Raw genomic sequence first — 16,784 nt, 5'->3', positions numbered from 1 at the left:
AAGTGAACCTGTAGTTTCTGATTCTGCAGCTCCTTGCGACTCAGGGTTTATGGGGACTTTATTTGTATAGTGTCTCCCCTTCCCTGCCTTTCCCTCTGCAATCTGTTTAAACAGCAGACTACTAGTATCACCTCTGGGCAGAAGCTGGTACCCAAGACCTCCATCGGACACTGTCCATGGGAGGATGACTGTCCCGGAGCCCAGCCTGGCTGCTGATGGTCCCAGACCCGCAGAGCATGTGGTACGAGTGGCTGGGAGTGAGCCACTGCCACTATTCTTTACTTTCTGGGGGACAGTGGCCTGTATTTCATCATTTCTTTTTAGCCACATCCTTCCCCATTTCTCCTAACATCCCTCTTTGCCTCTTTGTCTTATAGGATTCCTTTCAAGATTGGGCAGCCCAAGAAACAGATTGTCCCCAAAACAGTGAGTAACCCATTTCTTTCATTCTGAGATTCAGTTCTGTCTTACATGGCCTTCTCATAGAACCAGAGCTTTGACTCAACACATCATAGGGCCGGGAAGACAGAACCTGGCCTTATCGTTCTCAATTGGGTAGCTCCAGCGCCTCGTGTAGACGGGGCTTGCAGGGACCTCCTGTCCTGGGACACTGTCCTTCCACAGCTCAGCCTGGATAGGTAGGAGAGGTGGATTCCACAGACAGGAAAAACACACTGCTTCGGACAGATCATTTCTGGGGTCTGGTGTGCAGTCTGCACATTTCTAAGAGAGGGCATGCAACCGGAACCCTGCCAAGAATACATCCCAGGCCTTTACCCTGAGCCTTCTCAGGCCATTTGAATTATCAGGAAGCTTCTCCAGGACTCCAGGTCCTTTCATCGCCACTGTTAAATGCATTCCCAGCCAGGACCCAGAGTCATTCAGCATGGGGGGGGGGATGATTGAATCCGTCCCCCTTGTAAACCCACAGTTTTTATCCCTATTTTATCTCCAGAATGGGAAAGGAAGAGAATCATAGCTTCTTAGAAAGTTAGAGCTGGAAGCCCTTAGTGAATATATTATCCAACCTGTTTTTTTTCCTGATGAGGAAACTGAGACCATAGAGTCACAGTGACTTTCTAAGTTAGAAAAAGCTAAGGTTTACAGAGCTGGAATTAGAACTCAAGTCTGAGCCTCTGTTCAATGCTCTTTCCATTGCTTTATGCTCTCTCACTCAGGCTGTGACGATCTCTCAAGGCTGGGGATTCTAGTAAAGAATGACTGCTCAGGCCTCTCCCCGACAAATCTGAGCGAGGCCCTTGGTGTTCATGTAGGAGACAGAACTATAGTGCATCTCTCATGTGACAGCACCGGGGAGCCTCGTGGAGGCCTTGTCATTCCAGCCCCTGGCATTTCTCCTTGTCTTAATAACCTCGTCCCTTCTTGGCTCAGGACTCAGAACTATAGGAAAGATACTGCTTCAGTTGGCTGGCGGTAAGGGGAGTTCAGCAAACATCTGACCAATGGCTCTATCTTTGGGAAGTCCAAAGTTAGGTCACTTAAAAGGAAGTGGGCCCGTGTTATAAGAGCTCTCCCCCTTTTTTCAAGCAAACACTGGCCATGGACAGACTCCGAGTTTACCTCCCATGCCGAGGCTGACCATCTGCGGGTCCCAGCTGAAGCAGATAATCTGGGTGTGCGAGTGCTGGGCCCCAGCCGGCCTCAGGAAGTGGGAGGGGTGGCTTTGAGTCTCCAGAGTTTAATCCAGGGCAGATCTGAAAGGGAAGTGGTTTTGAAAAGGGTCTTTTATTCCCAACACTCACTACCAAAAAACAGAACAAACAAAAAACCCTCCCAATTCTCCAACCTTTATCTAGGTGGCCTTATTCTCTACAGAAAGGTATAGTCCAGAATGTAGTTCGTAGCTTCTTTGCCAGAGTTTGCTGACAGAAATATCTGTGGGTGTTTTAGTCTGAGAAATGGCAGGGATTCCCCAGGGGAAGGCCAGATGCAGTCTTAAGACACACTCTGCACCTGTGTGGCCCTCTGTGGGCCGTGACTCCCTCTCTCCATCCTAGCATTGGTCTCACTGGGATGGAGCTGCAGTCTTCTGACTGTCGTGTCAGCTGTCTTGCACAGACAGGGCATCGAGTAGAGGGTAAGAAGCCAGATTTGGAAGATCACCTATCTGAATTCTCATCCTGGCTCTAACATGCTGTCTGAGACCTTAGGCAAGTTCCTTATCTTCAATGAGGCTCAGTTTTCTACTTTGTAAAGTGAGGCAATGCTAGGACCTATGTCACTGATGTCTAATGAGCCTCACCTGAGGTGATGCATACAGAACATGTCATACAGTGTCGGGCACATGGTGAGGCCTCAGTAAGTAACTGCACTGCAGGAAGAGAGAGAGCCCTTTTGATAAAGCACCAAGGACTGCGCCAGTCCCAGCACTGAGGCTCCCCAGTGCAGTGAAGTGTGGAGGCTGGAATAGAGTTATCTGCTCCCTCAGCTCCCAGGTGTCTGTGGCAAGACCCTGCCTTTCCCGAGTCTTGTTCTCCACAAGCGCCTCCCGGCCCTGCAAGGCCTCAGCCTCCTTGTCACTGCCCCCAGCTGTGGTGACGCACTCTGTTGTTCCTGTCCGGGCACCATCAGGGAGGGGAGTGGATGGGCTCCCTGGGCTATTGGAAGTCACAGCACCCAGTCATGGGAAGAAACGTCATGTTACCTTCAGGGAGTTTCAGGAGGTGTTTGGCTCAGGGCACCCACCTGTAAGACAAAGAAAGCATTGTGTGTCTGCCCTCGCTGGTCTCCTGTGCCCAGGTCATTAACGCAGACTACACTATTGTCACAGCTTTGGCTGGAATGGCATGTTCTCTGCAGGGGCTGACCAGTGGAACTGACATGGAAGGACAGAAGGTCCCCCACTTCTCCATCCTCACCTTCTACTTCGTCCCCTCTGCCCCCCCTCCCCCGCCCCCATCCCGTAAAGTAGCTGGAGCACCTGATGTGGCAGGAGAAGCTGCCCCTCACTCCATGGCCTGGGGGGCTGGCAGAGCTCTCAAGCCAGGTCACCTGGGCCTCGCACCCAGAGGAAAGTACTTCAACCCCCAGCTAGGTGGGTGCTCTGTGAGGACAGGCAGAAGTGTCCCACTACATGGAGCCTTCACTTGAGAAAGATTTCCATGTGCAAAATGAAGGGGCCCTCAGCCTTGTTCCTGTCCGGTTGGAACGTGCCAGAGGGCAGCTGCCTCCTCTCTGAGCAGCCTTGTGGAGGGGCTTTCCACTCATCTCCTCTCTCACTTGGCCAGAGGAACAGCTTTGGGTGGGAACTGCCCATATGCACCCAGCTCACAGGCACTGAGCTCCTGCAGGTACCGGCCTGACCTCAGCACGGGGACGGACATGAGCCCGGAGCCTGCTGGCACTGGGCACGGGCAGCAGCCACAGCAGCCGTCCACACTTGACTCCCAGCGTTCAGCTTGCCAGTGACCGCCTGCCCTGACCGCGGACAGTCGTGCACACATGTTTACACTTGCATTGTTGACTGCAAGCCAGCTGCCTTTTGGCAAAGGCATCAAGCGTTCAGAGATTTCAGATCTTTTGTGTTTGGCTCTCTCCCTCAGAACAGATAGATCATGGAATGAGACTTCAGTGTGTCCCTTCATTCCCCGCCTGAGGGCTGCAGTCCTGGTGGTGTCCCCCGGATCTATCTCCCGTGCATGAGAGAGATCTCGGGACTGTGAACAACAGAAGCTAGCCTGCACTTGGCTAGCGGGGCAGAGGAGGTGAGGCTTCATGACCTTCTCGTAAGCTGTCAGATGGCTTTGAGGAACATAGAGTGGAAAGACCTGTGTCTCACTCCAACAGGCTTCTCAGCTCCAGTGTGAGACCTTGAGTTTCTCATCAGCCAGAGTGATCCAACCCAGTTGGAAACCTGCAGTCTCTCTCTGTGCAAGTCCAAGCAGTCCCAGCCAGGAAGACCAGGTGTTCTCTGACATCCCACACACATACCAGCATGCTGGGGAATTGCAACAGAGAGTGCCGGGAGCCAGGCTGCAGCCCCACAGAGCGGCAGGCGGCAGCCTCCCCTCGGAGCATCTACTCGGTGTTCTGCATCTTTAGAAGAGCTGCATTCTGCCCTAGACATCCTTAATTTTAATTTAATCCTTTTTTGTGGGGTGAGGGGATGCTTTTGCTATGTGAAGACTGCCCACATCCTATGAAGTAAGAAAGGAGATGTGTCCCGTGAAGGCACAGGCTTAGCCAAAATCAGGGGCATCCTCGCTGTCAGTGAACTGTGTGCTGCTTCCTCTCTGCCAGACGGTCACGGACCAGTCTGCACCCGCAGGCTGCTCTGGTCCTGCTACAAGCTCAGTGTGGAAGAGGAACCGGCCAACACCATCTGTGGGCCAGGCTCCCTGCCCTGCACTCCACACATACTTCTGCGAATCCTCAAAACAAGCAGGTGAGGCTGACACTGTTACCCCATTTCTTTGTCAGCCTCTGAAGTTTACATGGGGTGAGACAAAATAAAATACCTACTTTACTAGATAAGAAGCTGAGATTTACAATATTAGGTAATGCTCCATGGTTGGGATTAAAGTGTCTGCCTTCCCCGTCTCTCCCATTCCTCTACCTCCCCCTCGCCTCCTCCCCCTCCTGCTCAACCCCTCCCCCTCTCCCCTCACTCCTCTTCTCTTTCCCCTTCTCCTCCCCCTTTACTCTCCCCTACCCCCAGTGCTGCTAGAGGAAGCTCTAGACCAGCGGTTCTCAACCTGTGGGTCGCGACCCTGGCGGGGGTCGAACGCCCAAAACACAGGGGTCAGTTCCGATGGCTTTAGGCGACCCCTGTGTTTTGGTCGTTCGACCCCCACCGGGGTCGCAACCCACAGGTTGAGAACCGCTGCTCTAGACCAATTCAGGGCTGACTATGGAGTCCCCTTTGCTCCAGGACAAATCTTCCACCAGCAGCCACCCCAAAGGTCTTTGAGGCCTCCAGCTACAACCCTGAAACCTGTCCAACTACAAATCCCCTGTGATAGATAATACTTTAAACTCTTATCAGGTACATATGCTTTAGTGGGAGTGAATTTTGAAATTTTTCTTAAGAGTAGCTTTTGGGCGGTGGAGCCTCAGCCCTGCATGCAGGAGTCTCGGGTTTGATTCTTGGCCAGGGCACACAGGAGAAGCGCCCATCTGCTTCTCCACCCCTCCCCCTCTCCTTCCTCTCTGTCTCTCTCTTCCCCTCCCACAGCCAAGGCTCCATTGATGCAAAGTTGACCCGGGTGCTGAGGATGGCTCCCTGGTCCCCACCTCAGGCGCTGGAGTGGCTCCGATTGCAGCGGAATGATGCCACAGAGGAGCCAAATGTTGCCCCCTGGTGGGCATGCCGGGTGGATCCTGGTCGGGCGCATGCAGGAGTCTGTCTGCCTCTCCCCCCCTTCTCACTTTGGAAAAATACAAAAAAAAAAAAGAGTAGCTTTTGGTGGATCATAAGGAAGACGATGGTGAAAGTGTTGGGTTCCTAGATGGAGAAAGAGTAGGTCTGCTCTTGGTACAAGGTTCTCGATGCTAGGATCATGAAGTAAGGAGAAGACCATGTGTTCTGCTTCTGAGTTTTTCAGTTCAAATGAGGAAAGGTGACACACTGTTGTGCCCTAAGGGCCTCAGCTGAACTGGGTCCACTTCATTCTCTCACTGCACCACCCTGGCCCCAGGGTGTGTGTGTGGGGGGGGGGGTCGTCCCCACCAGGGCCCATGTCTGTTATTCATCAGGTCACACGTAGCACCTAGTAGAATGCAATGCATTTAATAAATGTTCTTTAAATGTTTGTGGGGTGAATGAATGTTGTTAAAAGAATAAGAATAAAAGTCCTGAACTCAGAGTCTAAATTCTAGCCTTGCTTTGCCACTCACTAGCCCTGTGTCCTTATGTCAATCACATCCCATCTCTTGGCTTCATTCTTCTCATGTATAACATGAAATAATTGGCCTGAATAATGTCCTGCCATCCTGTGACCAAACATGGAGATTACCCAGATCCAAACATGGAGTGTGAAGTTGATGGGGTTTAGAATACTCTCATTGGGACACCTTTGACAGAAGGGCCTGTAAGTGAAGAGCAGTGTGGCTTGGACGATTTCTGCAGATTTGTACTCCCTGACCTTCAGCCTGTAACCAGGGTGAGAGTCAGGATTTAGGGTTCTCACTGGCAGGGGTCCCTGGGGCACAGACAAGAAGCCATCTTTGTCAGGTCATGGGTTTAATTCCTCAGCAAACGCCTTTTCCCTTTCGGTGGAATGACAGTTAAAAGCACAGGCCTGGGAGCTTGGCTGCTCATAGTGGTGTGACCTTGCATAGGTAACTTCACCTCTGTCCCTGTGACCTCAGCAACGTGAGGCCATGCATCCGTCTGCCTCCTGCCTGAGTTGGAGGTGTAGGCATTTGTGGAAGCCCGCATTAAGCACTCCATGAATGTCGCGGTTTTACTTTGCAGAGCCCCTTCACCCAGTGGCTCCATGGGGCAGCCAGGGAATGGTACTGCCTTCATGGAGAGGAGGAGGAGCCTCTCCCCGACCCTCTCTTTCAGGTTCTCCAATGTCATTGACCTCACAGGCCACTCACCTGAGAGCCATTGCTGAGGCCCCTCTTTACAGATGGGGAGATTCAGCCATGGAAGTGCAGGTCACTTTCCTGACTTCACTTGGCACATAGGTGGCAGAATTAGGTCCAGAGCTCACACTGTTTTGGCTTCAGTATTGCTGGCATCGGGGAAATCTGATAACTAATCAGGAACTCAGAGAGCCTTGCCAGAGTCAGTAGTAACAGTATGTGTGTTTGGTACATCCCAGCACACAGAGCGTGGGTACGTGGTCTTCCTTGATCTACCCCGAAGCTAGCAGGTGGTAGGACCCTTGAGAAAAACAGGCCTGTGACCATGGAGATGACTTGCTTGGGGCTCACCTCAAACTGCTGAGTGGCAGAGACAGACCTGAAGCCCATTCCCAGCCTTCCCCCCCGCCCCTCGCCTCCCTGGCTGAGTGTCAGTCACTTGCTGAGCAGCCTAGCTGTTCACAGGAGGGAGGCTGAGAGAGGAGCACAGCTCCACTCACGCCCTGTGGGGAAGAGCCAGGGAAGAGCGGAGCCACGGTCCACCCGTACTCGCCTGGCTGGCACGTCTGGGAGGGGAGCCTCCCGCCCTAAATCAAACACTTAATTAATTTGGGAACACGGGCACTGTGTTGTTAACCTGCTGGTGCCTGTGTGGACTGTTGACAGGACAGGGCATGGAGGGAGTGGCAGGAGGCCGGCAGAGTTTTTCCAATGTGTTGTCATTTCTGTGATGATTGAGTCTCTCTCTCTCTGCAGGTGGAGAGAGACTTTGAAAGGGAGTATGGAAAACTGCAGCAGTGAGTCTCACACCCAAGAAGGGTGGGGTGGGGGTGGGGTGGGGGTGGGGAAGGGCAAGGGCAAGAGCCTCCTGCCCGGTCTCCCTCCCCCCTCCCTGCATGCTGTAGTCTGCTCACCATCGCCCGTTAGTGGGCTGCTTCCCGCCTGTCCCCACACTGGGTGACGCCAGCAGCTCAGTTCACCACCTGCCAGACATTCTCCCCAGCTGATGGCTGTATGACAGTCATTCGCTTGTAGCCTTTGGGTGCTTGGCCTCGTGCAGACCATGGAGTGGCCCCTCGGTCAGTGAGAAGAATCCCCACGGAGAGGGCACCCTCCTGGTGGACATTCCAGAGGGTCAGGTTGGGCTTCCCTCAGGTCAATGGGAAGAAAGGGGGGCAGTTGGTGAGGCCAGGTACCAGGCCCGCGGCCCTGCCTTGCAGGCTGGAGGAGCAGACCAGGAGGCTGCAGAAGGACATGAGGAAGAGCACCGATGCAGACCTGGGTAGGTGGTGTCCCGAGCCAACCTGGGAGGGGCACAGACGGATGCCCTCCTCCTTCAGCCACCTTAGGGCTGGCTTTGAAATAAGTGTACTTAGCAGATCCCCACAAAGCCCGGCCGCAGCAGCAGCCACCACAGGCAGGTGGGGTGCTGGCTCATGTGGTCTGTGCCCCAGAGCCTCAGGCCAGTGCAATGCAGAGGACGTAGGCACGTCCCAGCATGACAACCCTCACTCCTGGCCCTAGCATCTCCGAACTATGTAAGCAGCAAGCCAAGGGTCTGCTTTTTGGGACCGTCTATTGTTTTGAAGTTAGTTCCGAGTTTCCTGACTGGCATCTTTACCAGTCCCCCCCACCTCTCCAGTAAGGGCTGTGACCTGTAACTTCCGTCCTATTACTGTGTGTCATTAAAGCCAGCAGTTGCCTAGCGACACCAATCCTGACCTCCTTTTGTCAGTAAAGTTTTATTGGAACACAACCACAGCCATCTTTAGGTGTTTTCTGAGGCAAAATTGAGTAGTTGCAACAGAAACTAGGCAGCCCTCCAAGCCTACAATCTGGACTCTGACTCTATAAAGTGTGTTTGCTACCTGGTGTAGCATGCTGTGTCACTCTTGTCCCCCGAGCCACACTATACCTCCCAACGCCCTGGAAAGCTTTTTTGAAATGCACAGTCCTGGATTCTAGACTTACAGAATTAGAATCTTTGGAATTAGAAATCTGCATTTCTTTATAACTTCCCACACAGATTTTTGTTATAACCCAGAGTTTGGAATACTGTCATTGCAACAGGTAAAACTGCCCAGAAGAGTTATCCAGAACAGCATCAGGTGGTTAGGGATGAACATGCAATAAGTTGGGGATTTTGCAATAAGGTTTGGGGTGACATACCCTGTGGTACTTTGTACGACCTCTGGCAGTGGGTGCAGGCCCTGGACTGAGGGAAGATGGGGAGCCCTAACAACAAGTCCTGGAACCCTGTCCCTTCTCAAGTTCACTGAACTCTGACTTCTTACAGCCATGTCCAAGTCTGCTGTGAAGATATCCTTGGACTTGCTATCCAATCCCCTCTGTGAGCAAGACCAGGACTTTCTGAACATGGTGACAGCCCTGGACACGGCCATGAAACGGATGGACGCCTTCAACCAGGAAAAGGTGACTGGGGTCCAGGTCTCGCCCTTCTTGTGGCTTCCACCTGGAGGAGCACCTACATGGAGGCCTTCACAGGGTCAGGCTCCCCTCTGGGCACCCGTAACCCCTTCAGGCCTGTATGCCCGGGCCCCGTGAGCTCTTTCCATGGCTCCCACAAGCTCACAGCACTCACAGTGAGGCCCTGAAGGAGACGCAGGTCAGCTCTGCCTGACTAGCCTCCTTGCTGAGCAAGGCCATTGTCGGCCTTTGCAGACAGCGGTTGACAGGGTAAGAATTTACCAGGGACAAGGACAAAGTGCTCCTTGTTGCCCTTCGTTCTTCCTGGTCACCTCCTCTGCCTCGCCCCAGCTGCACTTCGGGGTGCCCACCTCGCCAGTCCTGCTCTGGTCTTCTCCCTGCCGGGCTCTCGGGGTACCCCTGACAGGTCTCCTTTCTCTTCTCAGGAACTGGGGAAGAGTCTGCCTTCCCCCCAGGTTTGATGTCATTGGGTTTTTTGACAGGTGAACCAGATTCAGAAGACCGTAATTGAACCCTTGAAAAAGTAAGTAAAGGTCATCTGGGAACCATGGGCCTTAGGGAATGAGACTTAGGGCACTGATTGGAAAAAGCTGGTTACCTACGATGGAATATCATTTCCAGCCGCCTGTTCTTAGGCATGGGGGTGACAGGAAACTCAGCAGGGTCACCAGCTACGTGATCTGCAGCCCCAGGGTGGGGGCTCCTGATGGCTACAGGGCACCTTGATCCTCCATGGCTGCCGGCCACTGCTCCAGTGGTCACTGTGTCATCCGCCCTCTGTTCCTGTGTGAGGACCAGCAGGCCCAGAGCTGCTGGCCCGAGCCAGCAGAGATCTTGGCCAGCCCTCAGCGGAGATGAGCAAGGCCTTTCATCTCCCGGCCGGCCGGATTGGGAGAGCAGCTGTGCGCGGCTCTCAGCTTCTGAAATGTGGGGGTGGCTGCACATGGGGAAGGGCGCAGCCACAGTTCCCGCCTGGGAAGGTCTCCTAACTCCTGACCTGTTGGGTCAGAACTCTGTGAGACCCTCTTCTGGCAGGCAGGCAGGCCCTGGTCAGGGATCAGATGGCCCCCTCTCTGGCTCTGAGGGGCTGGGCAAGGCCTTGAAGCTCCCAGTCACTCCGTCTCCTTCCACCGCCTCTCTCGGCAGCCTGTGACCCGGCAGGGCTGCGCCCCAGCCCTGCAGCTGCACTTTATTACCTCTCTGCGGTGGGCCCTGGCAGTTGCCTCGCCAGGCCACGTAATGAGGCCCTGCTAATTACTGGGAGGCTGGCTTGTGGCCCACAGGGAGAGGAGGAAGCAGGTTTTGATCCTCAGGCCCTGGCGCTGGGGTTGCTGAGCTCCTCCCTCCCCCTTCAGGTCCAAGGGGCGGGCTCAGGAAGGCTCTCTAAGGTGGGCTGTCTGGAGACTCAGCTATGGCTTGGAGGCTGAATCTGGTGCTGCCCCTTCCCCGAGCCCCTGGCCCTCACCCTCAGTCCTAGGTCACAAGAACAGCTGGATGCTGAGAAGGCCAGTGGCTCAGGATAGAGGTATCAGATGGACTTCCATTGCTTGTGGCATTCTGCCCCAGTCTCTAGGACCGGGGGTTCAAAGTTTGGTGGGAAGGACTTTGCCCATGGGGATCTCAGGGGCTGCCACAGAAGCCGCTGTGGATACCCACAGCTGGCAGAGCTAGGCAGGGGACACCAGCTCAGAGAACTGGGGACTGGTGCCTGTCTCGGTCTCACAACCAATGAGGCGGCCTGGAATTCTGATGCCTGGCTTCTGGAGCCAAGTGGAGAGAAATCCCGGCTGCTTCCCACCACTCTAGCAGCACACCACCTGCCAGGAAGGTGGGTGAGTAGCAGAGGGGGCGGGCACCATCTCCTCAGCAGATCCGCTGACCTCTGCATGAGCCCAGCCTGCCTGGCTGCCCGGCTGGCTTCTGCGCATTTCAGAGCTGATATGCCATCTAAGCTACCACATAAAGCCGGCACTGCTATCTCCTCTTGCCAGGAGAGGAGCTCCCAGGGACCCCAGCACCGGAAACAGGAAACAGCAGCTTTCCTGTAGTCTGGTGAAGAACACTGCCACATGGCTACCCTTCCACCCCCAACCTCCTCCCCGGGGCTTGGCCTCTAATCCCCCAGTCCCTGGGCCACATTCACATGCTTTGATGGGATGCTTTCAATTTCCCTTTCCTGGTGGGTGGAATATCCCGGCTGTGTGGGCACAGACTGAGGAATGGCAGGCATTCCCCACCAGGGCCGGGTGCGCCCAGCCCACCTCCCAGCCGGCCTCTTTCTGCCTCCCCTTTCCCTCCTCCCTCTCTTGCTGCCTCTGCACTCCAGACTCACCCTGGGGCAATTTGCTCCTGAACCTTAGGGCAGGCAAGAGACAGGCAGTCACTATGGGCAGAGCTTCAGCAAGTGCCTTGTGTAGGCCCGACCTGGTTCTCCCATCTTTGAATGTAGATGTAGCTTAGGAGCCTGTGATCTAGCGTGGAAGCCATGATGGTGTTCTCAGGGAAAGGGACCACTGTAACACCTACCCAGGTGGAGCAGGAAAAGTGCTGGACGGGCAGTCTCCCCCAGCCCTGACCCAGCCCGTGACCTTGGCCAGGTCCTGCTCCTCTGAGTGTTTTCCCTCTGGTGGAAAGGGCGAGCCACCCAAGCTCTTGGCGCAGCACAGCCACTGCTCAGCAAGGGGAGAGAAGTGTCAGCGGGCTGAGTGGCAGGTTGAGCCTGTGTGCAGGGCTGAGTGTCTCGTGGGCCCTGGCACAGGGACCTCCTGTCCCACCTCACTGGATGAGGAGGAGGGGGAGCTTGGAGTGGAGCAGAGGGGGTCTGACAGCCCGGCCTGGTTCTTTGTGGCAGCCTAGTAAAAGTGCATAGTTCGTACCTCAGGGACAGCTGGGTCCCCCCCCCCAACCTTGCCAGGTAAAGCCATCGGGACTACTGTCAAGCCCTGGGGCCATGTCTGGCAGAACCCAGGCACTGGGACCAGCCTGTGCTTGACTTCCCCTCCTCACTACCTTCACCTCCCAGAATCTGCAGGGAAGAGAAGCAGTAGAGCTCCCCAGTGGAGAAGGGGTTCTGCCTACAGATGAGCCCTCTGCCTGCACAGCGTCACGCTGTCACTCCCCAACACGCGGGGCTGGCCAGGGCCGTTCTGTTGCCCTCCGTAGAAGATGGGAGGTGGGGCCTCCTTGGGGTACATTCTCACTAACCCAGAGCCAGGGATTGCAGAGTCCCCCACTCTGTCAGCCACTTAGCATATACTGTCTGATCTTTCCTGTCTGACCTCAGTTTCTTCACTTTAATGTGATAAGGGCAACAGCGCCCTTAACCTCTCAGGAGTGCCAAAGCCAGAGCCCCAAGCCACCTGGGTGGTAAGTGGCTGGTGCTCCCTGTACAATGAATTAAGTCAGCTGAGCTTCCATGGCCTCACAGTTTGACTGAGGGCTGCTGTGGCAGGCAGAAGTTCTCGGTGAAGAAGCTTTTCCTGGAGGGCCTAACAGAGCGACAGCGACCAGTTCCCACTGCAGACACTTCCTCCTTGCAGAGCACAGGAGGTCTTGCTTCGAGAAGGGTGAAGTTAACATCCTGCAGCACAGCCAAGGAGGTTGCCTAGCATTGCTTGGAAGTCTGGACGTGCTAGACCCACGCCTTACTCAGCCCTGGACAGCAGAGGCCCGGACACAGGGCCCACCCAAGCAGCAGGTTGCTTCTAACAAGAGAATCAGGGTCACTGCTGATTGGCCCCTTGTCCAGTTGAGGTAGAGGGGAGGTGGCATGGTAGCACCTGCTCCTTCTCAGCTGCTGGTCACACTCCTTCCGGGAAGACCCAGGCTCTCCTAGTGACTGGACCCCATCAGAGCAGCTGCCTAAGGCAAAAGCAGTGAGTCCACCTCCTCTCGATGGTCTCAGCTGCTCAGACCTACCCTAGGGGACCCTGTGTCCTGGGAAGTGGCTGGTTTCCCCAGCCAGCTTGCTTGGCACCAAGTAGGCCTACATCTTCTGCCTAGCAAATCAGTCATTCAAAAATGTTGATTGGATTAATATGTGGAGGGGCATATGACTGAGGTCTCAGAGACATTTGCATGGTCTTGTCACTTCCTTCACATTTCCAGTTGGGGGTAAGCCCCTTACAGACACCCGTTAAGTTAGAAGAATTTGTTTTAGTCACCTTTCTCATTCTCTGACAAAAGTATTTATTACTTTTATATCACGTGTACTCTTAATTTGTTGAGTTTTAAAAACCAAATTCATAATCGTGTCCCTTTGAGGGGCAGACTTGGAAATCACTCTTCATGTGGTATCTGAACTACCTCAAGATGCCCCGTGAGCTCAGATGCCCTCCTGGCTCTGGACATGGTGCAAGGCTGCCCTGTCCCCCTCCTTCATCTCTGGGTTGCTCCAGGAGAAACTGGCTCTTCCCCTGGTTCTGGATCACCTACTTCAGGCTTCTCTACCTTGAATACCGCCATGCTGTCATTCTCCTCTGTCGCGTGGCCAGGTCTCCACCGGCTGTGCGATAGCACATCCTGCTTTATCTCCTATCCTGTTCCAGAAACCCTGCTAGCTGGTTGCCTTGCCTTTTCCAGCACTCACTTAGCAGGAGACACACAGCATCCCTGTCTGGGCTGAGTCCTGCCTTAAGTCGGTCTCAAGATATCATCGCCCTTCCCAGTTAAAGGTGACACTAGTCACAAAGATATGCCTGGGGGGCCAAAAATGCCAAGACATCTGCTGCTGCTTTTTCTGAGTGGCCCACTCCTCTCAGTCACCAAGAGGTAGAAGAGGTTTTTGAGTCTTTCCCAAACATCTGGTTTGACAGTTTGGCCACATTGGTGGTAGAACCAGAGGATTCCTACTTTTCCTGCGGTCAGCTAGCAAGATAGGCCAGCAGTAGAAGTTTTTTATTTGTTGTTTTGGACTTGTTAGAAACATCTTTATTAAAAGTGGGTGTTTTTGCCCTGGCCAGTTGGCTCAGCGGTAGAGCGTCGGCCTGGCGTGCGGGGGACCCGGGTTCGATTCCCGGCCAGGGCACATAGGAGAAGCGCCCATTTGCTTCTCCACCCCCCCTCCTTCCTCTCTGTCTCTCTCTTCCCCTCCTGCAGCCAAGGCTCCATTGGAGCAAAGATGGCCCGGGTGCTGGGGATGGCTCCTTGGCCTCTGCCCCAGGCGCTAGAGTGGCTCTGGTCATGTCAGAGCAACGCCCCGGAGGGGTAGAGCGTTGCCCCTGGTGGGCGTGCCAGGTGGATCCCGGTTGGGCACATGCGGGAGTCTGTCTGACTGTCTCTCCCCATTTCCAGCTTCAGAAAAATACAAAAAAAAAAAAAAAAAAAAAAAAATCATTAAAAAAAAAAGTGGGTATTTTTATTATTTTGTTGTTTTTTTGTGGGGTTTTTTGTATTTTTCTGAAGTTGGAAACGGGGAGGCAGACAGACTCCCGCATGCACCCAACTGGGTTCCACCCGGCACGCCCACCAGGGGGCGATGCTCTGTTGCAACCAGAGCCATTCTAGCACCTGAGGCAGAGGCCATGGAGCCATCCTCAGTGCCCGGGCAAACTTTGCTCCAATGGAGCCTTGGCTGCAGGAGGGGAAGAGAGAGAGAGAGAGGAAGGAGAGGGGGAGGGGTGGAGAAGCAGATGGCGCTTCTCCTGTGTGTCCTGGCCGGGAATTGAACCTGGGACTCCTGCACGCCAGGCCAACGCTCTACCACTGAGCCAACCGGCCAGGGCGTGTTTTTATTTTTAAAGGATAGTGAATATGCAATATTACATCGGTTTCTGGTGTGCAGCATAGCAATAGGACATATATATATCTTATAATATGATCACCACCCTAGGTTCCCATTGCAATTCTATCACCTGCTGGTGGCATCTAAGGTGGTGGGACGGGCCAGGCAGAACTAGAACACCTGCGCCCTCTTCTGGACCCATCACTACCTAGTTGTGATTCTTGGACATGTCAGGTCTTCTCTCTGGCCTCAGTTCATCATTTAAAAGGAAGATGTTGACCAGATGACTTCTGAGGAGTCTTCAGCTCTGACAGGCTCCATAGCAGGTGTCTAGTGTGGGCGGGCCGTACGGGGCACCTGGGGAGGGGCCTGGCAGGGTAAATGGCCTCGTGGATTCATGACTCGTGTCTTGCTCAAGCCAGTGCCATGGCCCTTAGCCCTGTGTTCTGTCCCTGGGTCTGACCTCAAGACAGGTTCTCAGTAGCATGAGCTGCAAAACCCCTAAGCCCTAGAGCAGGGCCTGACCCTGGTAGGCACTCTGTGTTTGAGTGAGCAGTGAGCTGCAAACCCGCAGCTCAGGAAGGAGCCATGTCCCACCGCTGTGTCCTCAGGTTCGGCAGTGTTTTCCCAAGCCTCAACATGGCGGTGAAGCGACGGGAGCAGGCCTTGCAGGACTACAGGAGGCTGCAGGCCAAGGTGGAGAAGTATGAGGAAAAAGAAAAGACGGGTCCAGTGCTGGCCAAGCTCCACCAGGTGCCCAGGGGAACGAGGGGGGGTGGACAGCAGACCACACGGCACACGTTCACCTGAGGACCAACTCGGGCTGTGGGGTACAGACACCAGGTGTTCTGATGCCCCCCGTGCACATACACACCATGCCCCTGGCAGGAATGCTGCGTGAGCAAGAGTTATGACTGCCACGGTATTGCTCCCCAGGCCCGGGAAGAGCTCCGGCCTGTGCGGGACGACTTCGAAGCCAAGAACAAGCAGCTCCTTGAAGAGATGCCGCGGTTCTACAGCAGCCGCCTCAACTACTTCCAGCCCAGCTTCGAGTCTCTGATCCGAGCACAGGTGAGGCTGCTCCCACGTACCCCGAACACTGGCCCCGCACGTTCCCTCAGGAGATAGCCATGGGCTCTGTAGACACATCTCATGCCAGCCCCACACCAGAAGGGGGCTTAGCCATCCTCTGCCAAGACTGCCACTCACCCACCTGCCCCGGCACTGCCACAAGGGAAGGAAGCGGAGCCTCTGGTCAGGGCTGGAATGTGTTCTGGCTCCTGCACTGCTCTTTGGTTAATCCCCACCTCAGATGAGGCTGTACCATTGGCACCTCACTTTGATGGGTGGGTTCTTTGCCTGGTGTGCTTAGGAAGTCAGGAATAGAGGCCTATGGGAAGAAGTCTCTACTTTGAGGACCCTGCGTCTCCATCCTTGCCCTAGTTACTCCTCTTCCTTTGGTGGGAGACTGAGTATCTTGACTTGTAGCAACCCTTGGCGGAGGTCCTGACCCCTGGGAGAGCCATGCTCGGAGCATTGGGCCATGGTGCACCTTCCAGCAGGAAAGGCAGGCTGGGCATGGGTGGGTGCACAGCCATAGCTCTAGAGCCAGAGACCTTGAGGGTTGGACTTGGGCCAACCCTGCATCTCCCGCTACTCAAGGGTTTAAGGTCACAGAGTGTGTGGAGGGCACGGCTGCTGCCCTCCTTGTCCCCTTCACTTCCCATCCTTGAAGCCATTTGCAGGGATTAGTCCTGCTGTTTGTAAAAGACAAAAGGTTGAGGAGCCAAAGCCAAGGGATCTCCTCCACATGGGACCCACACTGGACCTTTCCCACCTATCCCCACCAGGTAGCAAAGTCATTTCATACAGTGTCCATGATCTCAGGTGCCCAATGGAAAGGGCTGATTCTGTCTTGCCACCTGCCCTCTTTGGAGAACACCAAACCTGTGGGACTCACATTTGGGATCAAGACTCAGCAGAACTGATGTTAGGGCTGGGACTTGTTTGTGATCATGTCGTTGGTCACTCAGGGGAACATGAGGCAGAAAGCTAGCATGCA

At 54.6% G+C, this 16,784-nt stretch overlaps 1 protein-coding gene across 1 annotated transcript in view; it reads left to right on the top strand.

The window, feature by feature from the left end:
- Positions 1-16,784, top strand: part of BIN3 (bridging integrator 3) — a 39,838-nt gene that overhangs the window by 20,730 nt on the left and 2,324 nt on the right. Inside the window, exons 2-8 of the mRNA XM_066351644.1 lie at positions 378-426; positions 7,309-7,349; positions 7,773-7,834; positions 8,849-8,985; positions 9,483-9,523; positions 15,334-15,475; positions 15,659-15,793. Of these exons, the coding sequence (XP_066207741.1) occupies positions 378-426; positions 7,309-7,349; positions 7,773-7,834; positions 8,849-8,985; positions 9,483-9,523; positions 15,334-15,475; positions 15,659-15,793 (607 nt within the window). The remainder of the gene's footprint in view (positions 1-377; positions 427-7,308; positions 7,350-7,772; positions 7,835-8,848; positions 8,986-9,482; positions 9,524-15,333; positions 15,476-15,658; positions 15,794-16,784) is intronic.

The sequence above is a fragment of the Saccopteryx leptura genome, chromosome 1 (assembly GCF_036850995.1).
Source record: "Saccopteryx leptura isolate mSacLep1 chromosome 1, mSacLep1_pri_phased_curated, whole genome shotgun sequence".
Classification (NCBI taxonomy): Eukaryota; Metazoa; Chordata; class Mammalia; order Chiroptera; family Emballonuridae; genus Saccopteryx; species Saccopteryx leptura.
Note: the sequence above shows the minus strand (reverse complement) of the source record. Positions and strands in the feature narration are given on the sequence as shown.